Source organism: Trachurus trachurus (assembly GCF_905171665.1).
Source record: "Trachurus trachurus genome assembly, chromosome: 7".
NCBI classification, from domain to species: Eukaryota; Metazoa; Chordata; class Actinopteri; order Carangiformes; family Carangidae; genus Trachurus; species Trachurus trachurus.
This window is the reverse complement of record NC_139901.1, coordinates 101,902-121,436: the sequence shown is the minus strand read 5'-3', so window position 1 is coordinate 121,436 and position 19,535 is coordinate 101,902. Positions and strand designations below refer to the sequence as shown.

Sequence of the window (19,535 nt, the reverse complement as noted above, 5' to 3'; positions counted from 1 at the left end):
ATCCTGGGAGAGAGACAAAAGTGTTAACTAACACACACACACACACACACACACACACACACACACACACACACACACACACACAGTGTGTTAACGCACCCACAGACACTACACTTGCACTGAAAAAATACTTACGGCTTCCTCCTCCTCCTCCATCGGCTCCTCCCTGGGGTCCGACTGGGACGACGAGGCCTGGCTGGGCTGAGGCTGAGGCTGCCCGGGCTGGGGCTGAAGCTGCGCCGGGAACAGCAGCTCTTGCAGCACCTGCAAGAGCCCAGGTCCCCCTCCCCAAATCCCTCGTCCACTGCCTCCAGCTGGTCCTCCTCCCACACATCTTCGCCCTCGTCCATCCCATCCGGAGCGTCGGGATCCCCAGGAACTTCCTGCAGCGCGAGGCCCGTCTGCGAGTAGAGATACTCCACCCCGATGAGTTCTCCTGAACAAAAGAGACAGAGACGGATGTGAAGAGTTGGGCCTGCCCGCCTGCAGGTGCACCTGCCCCCCAGCTCCTCCCCCTCAGCTCACCTGTGTACTCGCTGGGCTTGGTGTATGTCTCAACCAGCGTCAGACCCATGAGCTCTTGGGTAAGCTGGTTGAAACCGTGCTGCAGGCGGGCACTGTGGCAGAGCAGCGTCGATCTGTCTGCACCCTCCACCGCAGACCAGGCCCTCCAGCAGGTACACCTGGAAGTGGAGCGCATTCGCAGATGTACCTGTGATGCACACACGAGAGAGAGAGAGAGAGAGAGAGAGAGAAGTTCAGGCACTGTGAGCTGCTAAATGACCACAGAAAAACACAACATCAGTAAAAAGTGTGACGATTCTCACCTGGGATGAAGCGGCACAGGTGTAGGTGGAATGACTCCAGCGAGGTGGAGCCCCTTGCACAGCGGAAGACGGGGAGAATGACCCCTCCCCTGGTCACCTCCCCCGTCTTGGTGAACAGCTCCACCCCCGCTGGGTCCTGGATGCAGGGCAGGTGATGACGCTGCGTCTGCCAGATAACCTCCATTCTGTCGCGGTCGGTGAGCGGGACGCCCGTCACGTCTCGGAAGTGGTCCAGGACTTCCTGGAGGAGCCGCTCCGTCTCCTGGGCCCCTCTGGTGCGACGGCGGCAGTGATGAGCCATCTCCCTGCCCGTCAGCTTGACATGACTGTGTTTTAACGGTATTTCCTATATTTATCTCTTATATGATCACAATTAGTGCATATTTTATTTATATTGTTATTTATAATGATGCGCTTCTATGTCACTGTATGTCTTTGTGTTGTATGTTTTTTACCTTTATGTGATTCTATGAGCTGCAATCCAAATTGCCCTTTGGGGACATGAAATAAACTGAACTGAACTGAACTGAACTGGGCGTCCCTCCCGTCCTCGGACTGCTTGGCCTCCATCAGGCGCGCCACGTCATCTTTGTCCCACTCAAAGATGGCGAGAGACAGGCGCGCCATGAAGAGGCCGTAGAGCTGGTGGGCATCGGTGGTGACACCCCGAGCGAAGCGTCGCATCAGGTGCCACACATCCAGCCGCACCACCAGCTCCTGCCACTCCACGAACATGGCAGAGACCTGGAAACAACACAGTTTAGTTTAGTTTATTGGTTTAATAAGAGACAGTGTGCAATTGCATTAATCGTCTCATTGACACTGATATTTAAACATCTACACTTGAGCAACCAGAGCTCGTCATAAGAGTTACCTTGCTCTGCCCGCGGGCGGCGCAGCAGTCCCGGTCCACGTACAAGACCTGAGGAGGGGCCTTTCCGTCTTCTCGGTAACGCCGCATTAACCCGGCCGCCATGGGCAACAGTCCGTCTCCCTCCGAGTCGGTGAGCACGGACATTAATACCTGTCCGTGCTCATTCCCAACGTTGGTCACCCAGGCGGCCGTAGGCAGCGCTACCTGCAAGCTTCTTCGTCATCTGCACAGGAGGACAGAGAGAGAGAGAGAGAGAGAGAGAGAGAGGACAAGAGAAGACTGTTATAACTGGCTCAGAGCGTCACAAAAAAAGGGAGAAAACACCAGACATCTGTCCAAAATAAGTTATTCAATCACATCAAACCAAATTAGTAGCCTCAGCTCACAGGGCCTGGATGTGATGAGTCACTCACAGCACCTGCAGCGAGGAGGGAAAACACACACCCACACACACAAACATGCTGCAAAAACACAGACCACAGCTCACCTTCTTTGTTGAGTCCATCTTCAAAATGGACCCGAAGATGGACGTGACTCTGGCCTTTGTCTCCTGCAGGCGCGTGCAGGCGTCCCTGACGTAGACGGACAAAAGCCAGGACACACAGGGAACCGGGTGCATCAGCGGGAGTTCCACCGCCCGCTGAGGCGCCGCCACACCCGGAACCCGAAGCTTGCGAAGCACGGAGAGGTATCTCATCGACCGCAACATCCACTCTCTGGTGTGATCCTCCACCAGAGTAGTGTGGAGGCGGGAGGCACTGTTCCCCAGAGTGCGCTCCCTCATCTGCCCGATCACAGTTTTATCGCACGACAACCTGAGGAAGAGGACGACAGAGAAGAGCAGGAGAGCAGGAGAGCAGGCGGATGAGAAGAAGTGTGAGTCAGAACAGATTAAAGCTCATGTGTGTGTTTAAGTCTGTGTGTGCATGCGCACGCAGTAAAACCGGTGCTGCTTACCTGTACGTGAGAACAGCTGGAAATTGCTCCTGGTGCGACAGGTCCAGCTGTTCCAGGATGTGGTGCGACCACGCCGACAACTTCCTCTGACACGAGGTGCATTCGAGGTACTCCGTGCCCATGAAGTACCATCCCCTCGTGTCCAAGACCCTCCGGATGGTCTTGTAGAGGCCAGAGCCGGTCAGCCGGTGCCTACAAGAGGGACACACAAGCCTGTATGCCCACATCTACAAGAGTCGCTCTCCAGGGGGGAACCACCAGAGGCGGAGCTCACTGGTGAGAACAGACTTCCCACCAGCGCCTCTGGTGAAGAGAGCCTTGCCTACCCAGCCTTGCTGCTCCTCCGGGAGCGTCTGCCTCCATCCGCGAGGCAGAAGCTGCAACCATCAAAACGTCTCAATAAGTACAAAGATTCAGTTGCAATTCCACACAGACAAACATTTCCTCACACAGGTTGTATGTATGGTTCTTACCTCAGCGCCAGAGGTCAGAGGAGGGCCGACGGCGGCTCCAGGGGCTGGACGGGCTCCAGGGGCTGCGGCGGCCGGACGGGCTCCAGGGGCTGCGGCGGCGGCCGGACGGGCTCCAGGGGCTGCGGCGACGGCTCCAGGGGCTGCAGCGGCGGCCGGACGGGCTCCAGGGGCTGCGGCGGGGGCTCCAGGGGCTGGACGGGCTCCAGGGGCTGCGGCGGGGGCTCCAGGGGCTGGGGCTGCAGCGGCGGCCGGACGGGGGCTCCAGGGGCTGGACGGGCTCCAGGGGTGACGGATGGACGGGGTCCAGGGGCGGCGGCTGGGCTGGATCCCATCTGGGGGGAGACAGGCTGGGGAGGAGGGCGGGCTGCTGGTGGGGCGTCCCTGCTACTGCTGCTCACTGTCAAACACAATCACATTTGTTGCTTTGACTGACACATCTCTCCTTTTCTGACAACAGTTGTGTGTGTGTGTGTGTGTGTGTGTGTGTGTGTGTGTGTGTGTGTGTGTGTGTGTGTGTGTGTGTGTGTGTGTGTGTGTGTGTGTGTGTGTGTGCGTGCACGCTCACGCTGAGAGTCGACCTCCATGGCTGCAGTGAGGAGAAAAAGAGTGAGAGCATAAAAACAACATGAGATGAGGTGACCAATATATGATGCAGATATACAGACAGTACATGATGCATGGGTTTATTAGTTCATAGGTTTTCAGTGTTTCCCCTACCATTGTACAGGCCTGGCGGGCCGCCAGGCCAACGAGAGCCCCCGCCAGGCCAAAAAAAAAAAATTAATATGGCAAAAATTAGCGACATTCATTCAGAAATCAATAATCATTTCTGTTTAGGGGGCTCTGTGCAGCGCTGTTCTGCAACGCGAGTCAACCTGCTTCGCTGCCTAGTAATGATGCGAGTGTGCGAGCATATTATGGGATGTTGAGGTTTGTAGCAAGTAAACTACGGTGCCTTGGAAAAAAGAAAAAATATCGCCGGTGACAGACGCCGCACGCGCGTCATGCGAGAGAGACAGGGGAGGGGGGAGAGAGAGTGAGAGGAGGGATTGACGCGGAGCAAAGGGACTGTCAGGTGAAATCGAACTGAGTTGCTGCAGCGGGTGCTCTACCAGGTGAGACCATGGATGTATTATGGGTGAGACAGGCTGTACGTCGCTCGCGGCTCGTCGTATTTAATCGGCGATTTCACGGAGCGTTTCAGTGACGGTGAGCGGCCTGACGCTGCTTCATTAACGCCGCCGCTGACTCGGGGCAGACGCACACAGTAACGATCACCTGTTACCGTTACCATACCGACGAGCTAACGTGTCCTTTTTATACAGGGCTGTACAGTGCGAGCATTTCACTCGCATATGCGCCTAAAAATAGTTTGTGCGAGTAGAAAAAATAAAAAGGGAGCACCGGTGCGACTACGGATTTCAACCCTTTCATTCGCATTTTGCTCCTAAACTAAATCCATACTATGTGTATCAAAGTAGAGTAGCCCACAATTCTCGCGCATCTCTGTATAAAAAATGGACAAGCACTGTCCTACAACTTCTTTTTCACACCTGCAAAACACAGAACTCATGTGATGAGATGCGGTGACGTCGCCCTGCGGCGAGTTTATGAATGAAAACATCCGCGCCGCCCGGCCAGCACGGGCGATTCACCGCCCGCGGAAGTTAAAATTAGGACAGATTGATCTCTGTGTGTGTGTGTGTGTGTGTGTGTGTGTGTGTGTGTACGTGTGTACGTGTGTACGTGTGTACGAGAGGAGGACTAGTTTCTCCTCGCCACTGCGGAGTCCGACGATGCGGCGCGAGTTGAGCGGAGCGATATCGGTGTGAAAGTCGTAGCCGGACACTCGAACGTTGAAGGAAAATTAACTGACCGTGTACAATGAAGAAAATTGACTCGTATTTCCTAAAAAAGCAAAGCGAAACCGCTGACAGAGCGGACATCGGTGAGAGAAATGTGGGAGAAGTGGAATCTGGGACTGACGATGTTGACTCCGTCGAGCCGGAGGAGATGCCAACAGTTAGCCTAGCTAGCACCGGTAGTGCTAGCAAGGTTTACAAATTTAAAGCCGACTGGATCAAGCTCTTCTCCTGGTTGGAATTTGAGGACAACCTCATGTTTTGTAAATACTGTAAAGGCCAAAAGCAGGCAGGAAATTCGGCATTTGTTTCTGGAAACCCCCATTTTAAAAAAGATAGTGTAACCAAACATAACTACTCCAAGCGGCACATCGCCTGCAGAGACAGTTACATGCTGAGACAAAACAAACCAGCCTTGACAGTGACCGCAGCTCTGGACAGGCAGGTGATGTTGTCCGAGGTGGAGATGAGGAGGCAGCTTAAAATCAAAATGAACATCGCCTACTTCATCGCCAAGGAGGAAGAGCCGTTTGTCAAGTTTGGGCCACTTATCACGCTGCACAAGAAGAACGGCGTTGATATCAACCCAACCTATGACAACCACGTCAGGTAATATTTTCCAATAATATTAATATAGTAGTAATAATAATAATATTTAAAATCATAGCTTTTTACTAAAACAAAGCAATGTTGTCATTCTGGCATGTGTATAGTACCATTATGATAAGTAATGTAACTGCATGTGATGTCAGTCATGTTATGTAACAGTATGTAGCTTAGTATGTGTATACTACATACTACATATGCCAGGCTATGTATTTATTTCTTGGCCTCAGTTGCAGGGAGATAAGCAGTTGTTCTGCAACACTGTTTGTATCCAATAAAACTTAAAATTACAAACCATAAGTGTTTTACAACAGTGTTCTCATTCATACAGGTGTGCGGAAATGATTGGACAAGTTGCCGATCTCTTGAAAGAGAACCTAGCTGCTAAGCTGAGAACAGCAAAGCACCTTGCAGTTCTCATTGATGGTGACACTGACATATCAAACACCGAGTGTGAGATTGTCTATGTGCGTCTGGTAGAGGGTGGGAAGCCAGTCACTCTCCTTGTTGGACAACAGACCCTTGAACACTCCCATGCCAATGGTAGGTGGTCACGGTCTAGCAGCAAGAGTAACCTTTATTTTTGTATAGTTTCATAAATGCATAATTGAGTCACTATCTTGTTTGTTTTAAGGCCACAAAAGTTCTTAGTGTTTTTATGCTATCCTTCAAGGTGTTCTGGATGCAACCAAGGCTGCATTCAATGCAGTTTGCCCAGACGACAATGGAGGGTCATGGATGAAGAAGATCATCAGCTTTGGGGCAGATGGTGCCTCAGTGAATATGGGCCACCGTGGAGGAGTGATTGCTCTCCTGCAAAGACAGGCAGGGGAGTATATTATCCCTATCCACTGCATGCCACACAGGTTTGTAACTGGAAAAAATGGTTATGTGGTAGCAGACATACATGCACATTTGTCACATGCGTGTGTGCACACACAACCTAAATTATTTGTCAGTCACACACAAATAGGCACACAGACACACCACTGTAACAGAGTAGGGAAAAAAAGAAGAGGTGGATAGTTTTTTTTTAAAACTATATTTTGGCTTTCACAGACTAGAGCTGGCGATCCTAACCCTCCAGAAGAAAGAACCAATGGTGTCCCAGGTCTACGATCTTCTGCATCTTGTGTGGAAGACCTACCACTTCAGTGGAAAGTCCAAGAGAGAGCTCCATCAACTAGGGAAAGAGCTGGGTGTGGATGTCTGCACACCTTCTACTGTCAAAGGGACACGCTGGATCCCCCATGTCCACAGGGCCCTCAAAGTGTTCCTGCGACATGGAGCAGACAAGAACCTTGCCACAGACAATGGCCAGTACTCCACTGTCCTGCAGCACATGGAGCACCTGGCTGTTGCAGGTACAGTGGAGGTTCAAGGACGGGCAAAGAAGGTCAGTTTTACAACATTAAGTTAAACAAAATAGGTTTTAAGTTAAATGACATTTCAGACTTGAATGGTTGGCAGATGATGAGGTGGCTAGGAATACAACACTTATTTTGTATTGATCTACTGCTACACAGGTAAAGAGAGAAATGGAGAGTGCACCTTTTTGTGTATTCTGCCATTTTCTCTCTGACATGTTCGAGGAGCTGTCTTCACTTAGCCTCACCCTGCAGAGAAATGACCTGATCCTCCCCCAAGCTACGTCAGAGCTGAGGAAGACAGTGACAAGACTAGAAGGACTTAAGTCTAGGGCAAAGTCAGGAGGCATGCTGGAGAAGATCCAGACCATGCTTGCTCAGCGTGGAGATGATGAGTGCAGATTCCAGGTGTGTTAGGATGAGTTTGTTAGGATCTAATGGAAACAAATGTTTAGAGCAGAAGTGTGAGAATCTGTCACTATATGAGAATTAGTGTAGGTCTATTCAATGTAAAGATTTGGAGAAATGCAGTCTTTAAAACAATTTTGTGTGATTGTCTCTGTCTCTGTCTCTGTCTCTGTCTCTGTCTCTCTCTCTCTCTCTCTCTCTCTCTCTCTCTCTCTCTCTCTCTCTCAAAGGGAATAACACTGAAGGGGAATCTGACAGGTCTCACAGACCTCACCCATCCACAGCTGAAGAAACACATGGAGGCAGCTATCACTATTGGTGTGACTGAGCTAAAAGCCAGGTTTGGTGGGCTCCTGAATGATGACGCTGAAATCAAGACCCCGGTGCAGGCCTTCAGAGTCTTCAATCATGACACATGGCCAGATGATCAGGGCAGCCTTCTGACCTTCGGTGATGGTGATGTGGCAGACCTGGTGAGGCATTTCAGAGAGCCTCTTGAGAGGTAAGAATGTATTTTGCACTGCTGTGATGTAGGCACTGCCTGATGTGATGTGAACAATGATGCCTGGGTATTTGCTAACTTCCTCTGTTAAATCTCTACAGATCAGGGTGTGACCTGGCAGCTGTTGAGGATGAGTGGCAGGGACTGAAGATCTTGGTCAGTCAAACTTTCAAGGACAAGTCCTACAGTGGCCTGTGGGAGACCATGCTGACCAAGGAGCCATACAGGGAGGATTACAAGGTAAGCAAACACTGCTGAGTGTTTGCAGCTGCAGTGCCCTTCTCCTATTATTGGTGGTTAAAGATGAGATAAGTAAGGCCTATCTTAATCCCCCTAGAACATACTGGAGTTGGTGCAGCTGATGCTAGTGTTGCCCATTTCGGCTGCCCAGTGCGAAAGGGGCTTCTCTGCACAGAACCGCATAAAGAGCTCCAAAAGAAGCAGCCTTGCAGTCTCCACCACCGAAGACCTCATGAGGATCACCCTGGAGGGGCCCAGTCTTGAGGACTATGATCCAAGTCCTGCAGTGGACCGCTGGATGAACTCAGCCAAGCGTGCCAGGCGACTTGACTACAAAAAGATGTGGGACAGGGATGTTCTCTGTGTTTAATTGAGGGTTACAGTAGGCCTTATGATGGCCCTGTGTTTATATGTATTAGTGCACATGTGTTACTGTGTACGTGATTTGAGTGTAAAATAATAAAATTGTGTTATTTATGAAATTTAGTAGTGCTCCTAAATTTTTTTCTGTGCTCCTAAATTTTTTCATTTAGGAGCACTTGTGCTCCTAGTGAAAAAGCTAAGCGTACAGCCCTGTTATAACCCTGTTGTCAATAAACACGTGGAGACGGTGCTTCAACCGAACTACACAGCTGTTAGATGATTGGCTGTTTCCCTGTTATTTCAATGTCAATGGGAGCTATCCAGTAGTTCAAGTCAAATGGCCACAACCAAGTATTGAGACAGAGACGTTATAATATGAGAAGGACTTTGATTGAGAGCATATAGATGGACATACTTTTCAAAAGGCCAACATTTTCATCTTAAAAATCTTTTTTTTTTCTTCAAATTGCTCCTTTCTAATATTATTATTTTTAGATACTGAATTAATACTGAAGCTAAATTGTCCACTGTCCACTGCAACATGTGAATGCAAAATCTGATTGGAGGAGCCAGCTATCTGTTAAAATGTTGTCCAGGTTAATGTTTTTAGCCATTAAAAGGCCCTTCAGTTCAAAATTTCAACTGTGATCGGGCATTAAACAGGTGGCTCACCTGTTCAGATAGGGGACGGAGGGTGTAACTGCTACTGGTCAAATAATTTGAAATAGCATTTAATTTTACATGTCTGCAATGGTTGCCATTTAAATGTAATTATAAATAATGATAAATACTGCTTTCCGAAGAAAGAAGTGTTGTGTAGTGTTGTATATAGTCAACAGGAAGGATTTTAGTAAGATATAAGTCATGAGCGAAAGTATGCACCACACAGCCAGGAAAAAAAAAACCTCTTAGGCAGGGCAAGTAAGATATTAGATGGGGCAAGTAGATTTGAGAAGTACTCGTAGAAGTAGGAAAAAAAACTTAACGTTGCACCCTGATGTGGGGCTCCTTTTATATTTAATAGAGGGGGGTGCGTGCTGTCCCACGCGCGTCAGGATTCAGGATTTTTCCTTGGGTACCACCGGGCCTAAAAAATATTCTAGGGGAAACACTGGTTTTAGTGTACTGTATTGTTGTTGTACCTGTTGCTGCTGACTTATTTAACCCCACTGATTACAGCCTGTCTTTCATCAGCCTCTCATGAACACATAGCTACTGCTGGGACACTAGCTAACTCATTCACATGTGAGTGTCAACCAGCTATATTTTACTGTACAGAAATATGAATATGAAACATGAACGCATCACTACAGAAGCAACGTTAAAATGATCAAATCCAGCCAGATGCAAATATATCATGGGCATAAGGTTAACGTTATATCTCCACACTGACCTTAGTTGAGATTTGAAAACCAGAAGAAACCAGACGAGTGAGCAACACAGTGACCTAACGTTACGTTACCTAATACGCAGTAACGTCGACATTACTGGAATAAGGCAAATAATAAAATAAAATACCGATAAAAACGTATAATTCAAAGCTCACGATATACTGTGCAATGCGCTGGGTTGAAACGGAGGGCAAAAAGAAAAAGTAATGGAGGGAATAAATGAATGGAGGGGGGAAAATATTAACTAGCTAACACATAACTTAACTTTGTCAAAACTGTCGCCGAAGTGTTGGCCGTGTTGAACATGATAAATAGCACAATCTGCATATTTTTCCGACACACATGATTCAGACATTTTTTGACTATGACCGTGAATTTAGACCTGACCGACCGACCGACCGGCCGGCGGGCAGCCAGCCGTCGGGCAGCCGCATACGGAGCTGTATCGCCCGGCTAACAAGCGGCCACACGACCGCTGTTACGGTGGCTCGTTAACCGGAGAAAAACACTTAAAATACATATATATATAAATATATTTTTTAAAGTACTTACTTCGTTCGTTCGTTTGCTTCTCGGTATCTCGTCAGATTCTCCGTTGGCGGTGTAGCTGTCGAGTGATGACGGCTATCGCTCTTCGTTTGCCTGGGTCTGTCAGTGCAGGGGGGCGGAGCCGCGGTACATGTGTTTGGGCCAATGAGTGAGCTTATCACTTGTCCCCCCCCCCCATGGTCCCCCCCCATGCATGAGCTGCGCATGTGTGGTAGCCAATGGAGGCGTGAGGTGTCGACCAATGGGAGCACACCCCATCTGTCTGGAGCAATATAATACATTCTGGAGGGGGACAAGATGGCTGTCCGCGAGGCGCAATTCACCCTCCGAAGCTGAAGGTGGCGCTAATGCGCATAATACACTGATTGCTTACCGCTCTTTGGAAAACGACATAAGAAGGTTTGAACCAAGGCGAGCAGTCAGCAGCAACAGCAAACACAGCACGGAGGAAGCGGAGGACTGCAGCCAGCATCACCGGACTTGTGCTGTAAGTTTTGAATGTTAATATTAGTATATTGTTAACATACTAACATTTATTTTGGGTGCGTGTCTGTGTTTTTTTATGTGCTCTGCCACTCTCCGGAAGGAAACGTTGTGCTAGCATAGCAGGGCTGCAGCAGAGGTAACGTTAGCTACGGTCTGTCAGCAGTGAGAGATAATGAGAGTGCAACCTTTTTTTTTTTGTTAGGAGCTTTTCTGGTTGTCGACGCAACAGTCTTGACATGCTTTTGTTTATTTCGGTCATATTATGCTGTAGAAAAGTGGTTCAACTACCGGGAGACTTTCCTCTTTCAAATACACCCTACACTACGTTATTCACAGTTAGTAGAGCACGGCGCAGGCACACTGCAAGTCGCTCCAGGGTGAAACTGCCTTCAGCCGTCGACTTCCAGGCTGCGCAGCCTGGGACGCTGGCGCTTGTGCAGCCCATAGTGCATAGTGAAGTCGACGGCTGAAGGCAGTTTCACCCTGGAGCCTGCAATTCTGACTGTGTGCGTCTCCTGTGTCTTCTAGGGGCGCTTGTTTTATATTCTGTGTGAGCACTGACACACGGAGATTGCTGTTAACACATAGACACAGAAAGAGTAGACGCCGCATCGAACGCTGGGGCGCGGGAAATGCGGCCGCCATCTTGGACCGGTGTCGTGCCAAGGTGCTTATCCCCGATAGGAAGTGTTTCCCCTGCCACGGGAGCGCGCATGCATGCAGCGAAGGTGAAACTAAGATACTGCGCTTGATTTCATCTAAATAAAAGGAAACTACGTACATTTGAGTTGTTTGATTCATCGTTTTAGTGTTCTAGTTTTATCAGCGAGGTTTTGCAAAGTGGCTCGGCTATCAAAATAAATGATTTAATCGCTAGGATACGTGTTAATCAACGCACTATTCACTACGCTGAATTGAGAACGTAGCCTATAAAACCGAGGCAATATACTATAACGTGACAATGCGCTATGATGCACAATTTGTTAAACAAAATAAACTCCCCTTTTCAAAATCAAGATCGCTGTAATTATTTGCTGGCCTCAATTGGATTTGTTTCCTCTTTTCCATTCAAAGATACAGGGTTCTGACCATTAAATCATTTATTCTGTGTAGGCTATTACTCAGACCATTTTAATGAGCAAGTTTCCTCAATTCAGTGTAGTGAATAGGCCTAATGTGTTGAATAACAGATAGGCTACAGATTTACTTAAAATGGTCTGAGTAATACACAGAATAAATGATTTGGTGGTCAGACTTCACCAGTCCAACACAGGGGGGGGGGGATACGTTTCATAGCAGGCAGAAAAGACAGTCTGATATAATTTGTTTCCCCCTGTAACTTTGGCTGTGAAAGAGGAAACTGGTTCATATTCACCAAGGTTACTTATTATGGTCTGACTAATACACAGAATAAATGATTTGGTGGTCAGACTTCAGCAGTCCAACACAGGGGGGGGATACTTTTCATGGCAGGTAGAAAAGACAGTCTGATATAATTTGTTTCCCCCTGTTACTCTGGCTGTGAAAGAGGAAAAATCCTCATATTCACCAAGGTTACTTATTATGGTCTGACTAATACACAGAATAAATGATTTGGTAGTCAGACTACAGCAGTCCAACACAGGGGGGGGATACGTTTCATAGCAGGCAGAAAAGACAGTCTGATATAATTTGTTTCCCCCTGTAACTTTGGCTGTGAAAGAGGAAACTGGTTCATATTCACCAAGGTTACTTATTATGGTCTGACTAATACACAGAATAAATGATTTGGTAGTCAGACTTCAGCAGTCCAACACAGGGGGGGGATACTTTTCATGGCAGGCAGAAAAGACAGTCTGATATAATATAAATATAACTGCCGTGAAACGTATCCCCCCCCTGTCTTGGACTGCTGTAGTCTGACCACCAAATCATTTATTCTCTGTATTACTCAGACCATAATAAGTAACCTTGGTGAATATGAGGTGTTGCGGCTTCCAAACACAAACCTTTTAGCCGCTGAGAGTATATAAGGTTGGGTCCTCAGGTACGTAGATTTGTGACGCGCTATAGTAGATTATGATAAAGATACGCTGAGATCCAAATATGCTTTTGGTGCATTTATTGTAACAAAACAGCACAGAGCTATCACAGCGCAGCAAGGATGGATAAACGTAAAAATGAGACTGGCGGATTAAACAGGAAAAAAGGGTGATAAATGAATGAATGAGTAGCGGTCAACAAAAATTACGGCTACTCCCAACCCTGACTCTCTCTCTCTCTCTCATCTGTGTCACCGGTGAGTGCCCACCTTTACGCACACACACTTCCGCACGCACACACGCCCACTCCCAGGTGAACCACCCACTCTGCAACACACACACACTCAAACACACCGTGCTGCTCATCTTCAGCCTGTATGTCTCTTACACACCAGCCCCTAATTATTAGGTCTCACATAATAATTCACATTTCAAAACACCATAGGAGACATAATAAATCATCATAACAATTTCAACGATAATGCAAAAATGTCTAATAAATTGCTCAAGTCCATGAAAAAGTCATTACAACGAATATTCCTTCTTCTGGTCGTCATGACCGATTAGTGCAAAGTCCATCTGACGTCCGAAAACGCAAAGTCCATATAGAGGTCAGCAACGTCCTCATGCTGCCTCCTCCTTCTCCAGCAACAAACACACCTTAGATATGGGTCTGTCCAAGCAACTGGTTCTTGTCTTAATCCGAATTTGACGCACAAATCCTTTGCGATCCGGAAAAGTTTGCAAGACACGTCCCATAATCCAAGAATTACGAGGTGCAGTACTGTCCATAAGCAAAACTAGATCTCCTGCGACAAGGTTTCTCTGGACTCCAGTCCATCTCTGTCGTTCCTGTAACAGAGGCAGGTACTCCTTTGTCCAGCGCTTCCAGAACAAATCAGATATGTACTGGACTTGTCTCCATCTTCTTTGTGCGTACAGGTCTGCTGCTTGGAACTCTCCAGGTGGTAATGAAGGCTGGTTTTTAAGCAGTAACAGATGGTTCGGCGTCAGTGCTTCCAGGTCGTTAGGATCTGTGGAGGCCTTGGTGATGGGCCTGCTGTTAATAATGGCTTCCACTTCGCAAAGAACTGTGTGGAGTCCCTCCTCATCCAAACGTTGTACCTTAAGAGTGGAGTTCAGGACTTTCCTCACCGATCTAATAAGCCTTTCCCACACTCCTCCATGATGCGATCCAGCAGGGGGGTTGAACGTCCACTTAATGCCCTTTTGGAGTAACACATCATGCACCTGTGCCTGGTTCCACTGCGCAATCGTTGTTTTTAGCTCACGTTCTGCACCCACAAAATTTGTCCCATTATCAGAGCGCAGCTCGCGGACCTGTCCTCTTCTGGCTATAAAACGCCTTAGTGCATTTATGAAGGAGTCAGTGTCCAGAGAAGGTGCCACCTCGATGTGAATAGCTCTCAATACAAGACAGGTAAATAGGACACCATACCTCTTCACTATACTCCTCCTGCTCCTCACTTCGATGGGTCCAAAATAATCAACCCCTACACAAGTGAATGGAGGTTCATCAGGCTTGAGTCGGTCTGTGGGCAAGTCTGCCATCTGCTGGCAAACTGGAGTGGCATTAAGTCTTCTGCAGATGGTGCACTTGGACAGAACTCTCCTAATGGCAGTACTTGCTCCTGTCATCCAGTATTTCTCCCTGAGCTTGGACAACATGTGGTTGCGGCCGCTGTGTCCTACCTCTTGATGTATATTTCTCAGCAGCAGGGTAGAAATATGAAGGTCTTTTGCCAGAATGATAGGATGCTTAGACTCCAAAGGCAGTGCTGCTTTGCTAAGCCGTCCTCCCACACGCAAGACTCCATCCTCCAGCCTTGGACACAACTTGTGCAGGTGACTATTTTTCTTGACATTTTGTCCCTTTTCCAGACATGAGAGCTCCTCAAAAAACTTTCTCTTCTGGCAAAACTGAATTATGGCCAGTTCAGCCTTGTCAATGTCCTCCACTGTAGGAGCACCAAGGACAGCTGCACCTTTAAATGTGCACCTTTCCTGCTCCAACATTCTCTGTTGCTGCATGCTCTCTTCACTCTGATTGGCTATTAGCCTTTTTCTCTTCCTGATACAGGACCACAACCATTCCTTGTATTTCAGCCACCACGCCACAGCTTTCTTTAATTTGATCCACGAGGAATAATGATGGATCAGGTGAGTAGTGGGATCCTCTTCAGCTTGTACAGCATTGACAACAGCAGTTTTCTTCACCTCTGGATCGTCCTGGGGGAGATGACTCACAGGCTCAGGGTTCACAGGCCATGCTGTTTCAGGTTGGCAAAGAAACGGCGGTCCTGTTAACCAGAGTCTGTCCTTCAGAAATGCCTCCACTTTGAGCCCTCTGGATGCTGCATCTGCTGGATTTGAAGCTGTATCCACGTACCTCCACTGAGCGGGGTGAGATGATTTCAGGATCTCCGAAACACGATTGGCAACAAACACCTTAAATCTGGAGCTTTCGTTGTTAATGTATTTCAGCACAGAAGCACTATCAGTCCAAAACACAGATTCCTGAAGACTCATGTGTAGTTCTTTCTTCCACAGGACATCCATGCGACTGGCCATTGTTGCAGCAATCAGTTCCATTCTTGGAATTGTAACTGTCTTCAGTGGGGCAACACGAGCCTTTCCCATAATGAAAGCACTGTGCATTTGGAGGTGCTCATTCTGTAACAGCAGGTAAGTGACTGTACCATAGCCTTCCTCAGAAGCATCGCAGAAATGGTGTAGTTGCGCAGTAATAACATCTCCAAACTCCAGAGGTTTTAGACATCTGGGCAGCTCAAAGTTGTCCACTAGGTGGAGCCCTTGCACCCACTTAAGCCACTCTTTGGAGACAGTCTCTGGTATGGGATCATCCCAACCAACTCCTCTTCTGCACAAATCCCTCAAGATCCTTTTTGCTGTCAGAACAAGGGGACTTAACATGCCCAGAGGGTCATAAATGGAGCTTACAGTAGAAAGGATGCCTCTGCGGTTGAGTGGTCTGTCCTTCCATACAATTTTGAATTTAAAAGTGTCTGACTTGATACACCACTCTACACCCAGCACTCTTTCAATGGGCACAAACTCCCGGTCTAGGTCCAACTGCTCCATGCCTTTAGCTCTGCGGGGCTCTGGGATGGTCTTGAGCACTTCAGATCTGTTACTGTGCCACTTGGTCAAACAGAATCCCCCTTTAGCGCACAGAGACATGAGCTCATGACAGAGGGTCCGTGCTTCCTCCTCTGTTGCAACTGCCACCAAACAATCATCCACATAAAAGCAGTGCTGCAGCTTGTCCACTGTCTCTTCCTTATGCTCATGTCCAAAATCCTCTGCACATTTCCTGAGGGCAAAGTTGGCGCAGCTAGGGGAGGATGTAGCTCCGAAAAGATGTACCTTCATCCTGTATTCACATGGTGCTTGGTTCAAGTCTCCTTGTGACCACCAGAGGAATCGCAGCAGATCAGCATCATCTGGGGGCACTTGCACCTGGTGAAACATAGCTTCTATGTCAGCCATGATGACCACAGGTTCCCTCCTGAACCTGGTCACAACTCCAATCAGTGAGCTGGTTAGATCGGGCCCTTGCAACAGCTCTTCATTCAGAGATTGTCCTTTGTAACTGGCACCACAATCAAAAACAACTCTGAGTTTTCCCTTTGTCGGGTGGTAGACACCATGGTGCGGTATGTACCAGACCCTGCCATCACTTCTTTCCAGCTCTGCATCAGGAACTCTTTCAGCATAGCCTTTACCAAGCAGATCATTAATAAAGGTGTTATACTCCCTGTAAAACACTGGATCCCTCTGGAGCCTCCTCTTCAGATGGTTTTGACGCTGTTCCACCACTTTCCTGTTATTTGGCATGCTGACATTTGGATTTTTCAAAGGCAGGGCGACCTGGTAGTGACCATTGACATGTTTGGCTGACTTTGTGACCATGTCCATGAACCTCAGGTCTTCCCTGGACAGACCCACTTGTTCCTCCACAGCAGATTCTGGAAAGTCCATCTTAAATTGCTGTTGCCACAGTTCATCCAAATTTACAATGGACACACGGTTCACAGTTACTGGCTGCTCACAGTAATTGGCCTCTCCACCGTTTCCTGTCAGTGGTCCATTTACTGTCCAGCCCAGCGCCGTCCTTATAGCGTAGGGTCCATTGTGCTCACTGCGGATAACTTCCAGCGGTTCCATGGCTCGTGGAACATTCGTTCCAATCAGCAACTCAATTCCAGCCTCAATCTGTGGTAAGGAGATGTGTTTTAAATATGGCCACCTTGTCAGATCCTTATTTGTGGGTATGTTTGCTTTGTGGACTGGCATTGACAACTGAGTGTACGCTTTTGGCAACTCAATGAAGCTGTCATCTTCAAGTGCTGCCACCTCCAGCTCTGGCACAATGTAGCTACTGACCACCTTCTCCTGCCCCATGGTCCTGAGAAGAATGTTGGCTCTCTTCCCAGACAAATTGAGCTTCTGCTTCAGACTCTCAGTACAGAACACCGCAGTACTTCCCTGGTCCAAAAAGGCATATGTGAGAATTATTTTATTGCCCTTCTTCGCCTTCACTTGGATCGGCACGATAGGAAGCTTGCAATCCATCTCACCAGCCCCTGTAAGCCCACTGGAAACCAAGGTGTCGTCCACTGTAACCTGGATGCTTCTCTCAGCCGGTTCTGCCGTTGCCACACTATCCTTATGGAGCACAGTTGGATGTCTTAGGCCACACTTCGAGCAGGAAATCTTCCTTTGGCAATTTTTGCTTATGTGTCCTATACACAGGCAGCGAAAACAAGCACCATTTTCCTTCAGGAAGTCAATTTTCTCTTTGTGTGCCATTTTTTCCAACCGCGCACACACATCCAATGTGTGTCCTCCGGTGCAGCAGGGACAGATCTTCTTGGCTGGTGGTTTTATGTATGTAGCTTTATTCACAGGTTGAGCTGTTCTCTCCACACGATTCACTGTGGTAGCGAAGCTGGTTCCTCTGATGCTGGAGCGAGGGGGAGGTTTGTGTCTCATTTGTTTAGTTGTTATAACAGTGTCCTGAATGTTTCCAAACACAGGGTCTGTCAAGATTTTTACCTGCTTTTCAACAAAGTTGGCAATGTCCACAAACCTTGCTCTCCTGTTGTACCTTTCCTGCAGGTCACATGCGTCGCACCTCCAGCGGTCTCGGAGTTTGTACGGCAGTTTTTTTAATGATTTCCACCATGTTTGTGGGTGTGTCCAGATCACTTAAATACTGCACATCCTCCAAAGCGTTGCAGCATCCACGCAGAAAGAGGCCGTACTCCTGGAGGGCTTTCACATCTTCTGTTTTAATAGTGGGCCATGACAAAGCTCTCTCCATGTATGCTGCTGCCACCTTTTGCTCATTGCCATAGTGCTCTTTCAATAGAGCCTTCGCCTTCACATATCCTCTGCTCGACTCAATGTGCTGACAGCTCCTCACTAGTCCCTTTGCATGCCCTTTGGTGTATTGTTCAAGGAAGTAGAGTCTGTCACAGTTGTTACTGGTGTTTCGCTCAACTCCATTTTCAAATGCTTTAATAAACGAATGGTATTTGAGTGGGTTCCCTGGTGAAAAATTAATGTACTAAGTGTACTAAAATTTAGCATACTTTTGTGTACTTCAAGCCGCACTAATCATCATTATATTTCAAGTGTGTTTAAGATTAGTTAACTTGAAGAGTGCTAAATTGGAACAACTAATTTTGTGTTAAGTATATTTAAATTGTAATTAAGTTGTAGAAAAGCTCAACTTAAAGTGTATTTAGTGTACTAAAGTGGAACAACTTAAAGTATATTTAGTGCACTTTAAGTACATGACATTTCATGTACTAATATATGCCTAATTAGTTAAATTAAAGTGTACTTTGTTTGTATTATAAGTACATTAAAAATTAGATGTTAGTGTATTAAAATATATACTTAATTATACTTTTGGTATATTACTTTCTACCTTCATGCAAATGTGTTACAAGTATACTAAAGGCTGAAAGACTTGTGGGACTACTTCCAGGTAAAAAAACATACTTTAATGTATTTAAACCACATCCAAATTATAATAATACATTGCAAATAATACAGAAACTTGTACTATCTCTAAATGTATAAACATTTACATATGGCTTTTAAACATTTTCAAAGGAAAACTTTAATAACACATTTTCAAATATTGCTTCTTTCGTACATAGGAAATAGAAAATAGAAATAGGTTTATTTCAGGCAGCAGACCTAAACATTACAAATAAACCTTTAAGGACAATTCCAGGTGAATTCAACTTGGGGGTGTATGTTCCTATCATTTTGGGTCTAAAAGAAGGAATGTGAAGATTTTCAGTTTAATCGCTCCTGTTTTGCGGTGGTTGTGTCTGTCCCCGCATCGCTACGGCAGCAATGAATGGGAGTGGATGCAAGTTCCGCTGGTTAGCCTGTTTACAGCCCTCAAAGCCGCATTTTTTTCCACAGACAGCGTCAGATGGCGACTCAAACATGTACCGAGAAGTTTATTTACTTCAAGCAAGCCGACATGCTTGTAAAACTAGATCTAATTCAAAGTCTTGTGCGAGACCCTGCTGCCGTGCTCGG

At 47.3% G+C, this 19,535-nt stretch overlaps 1 protein-coding gene across 1 annotated transcript; it reads right to left on the bottom strand.

Annotated features, from left to right (window-relative positions):
- Window positions 1-1,861: 1,861 nt before the first annotated feature.
- On the bottom strand, window positions 1,862-2,885 carry LOC310988882 (uncharacterized protein; the record flags this gene model as incomplete). The annotated part of the gene is made up of 3 exons (XM_083975686.1): window positions 1,862-1,924; window positions 2,189-2,516; window positions 2,659-2,885. 3 exons carry the CDS (start codon window positions 2,883-2,885, stop codon window positions 1,862-1,864), a joined length of 618 nt encoding a protein of 205 aa, XP_083831812.1.
- Between the last annotated feature and the right edge of the window lie 16,650 nt (window positions 2,886-19,535).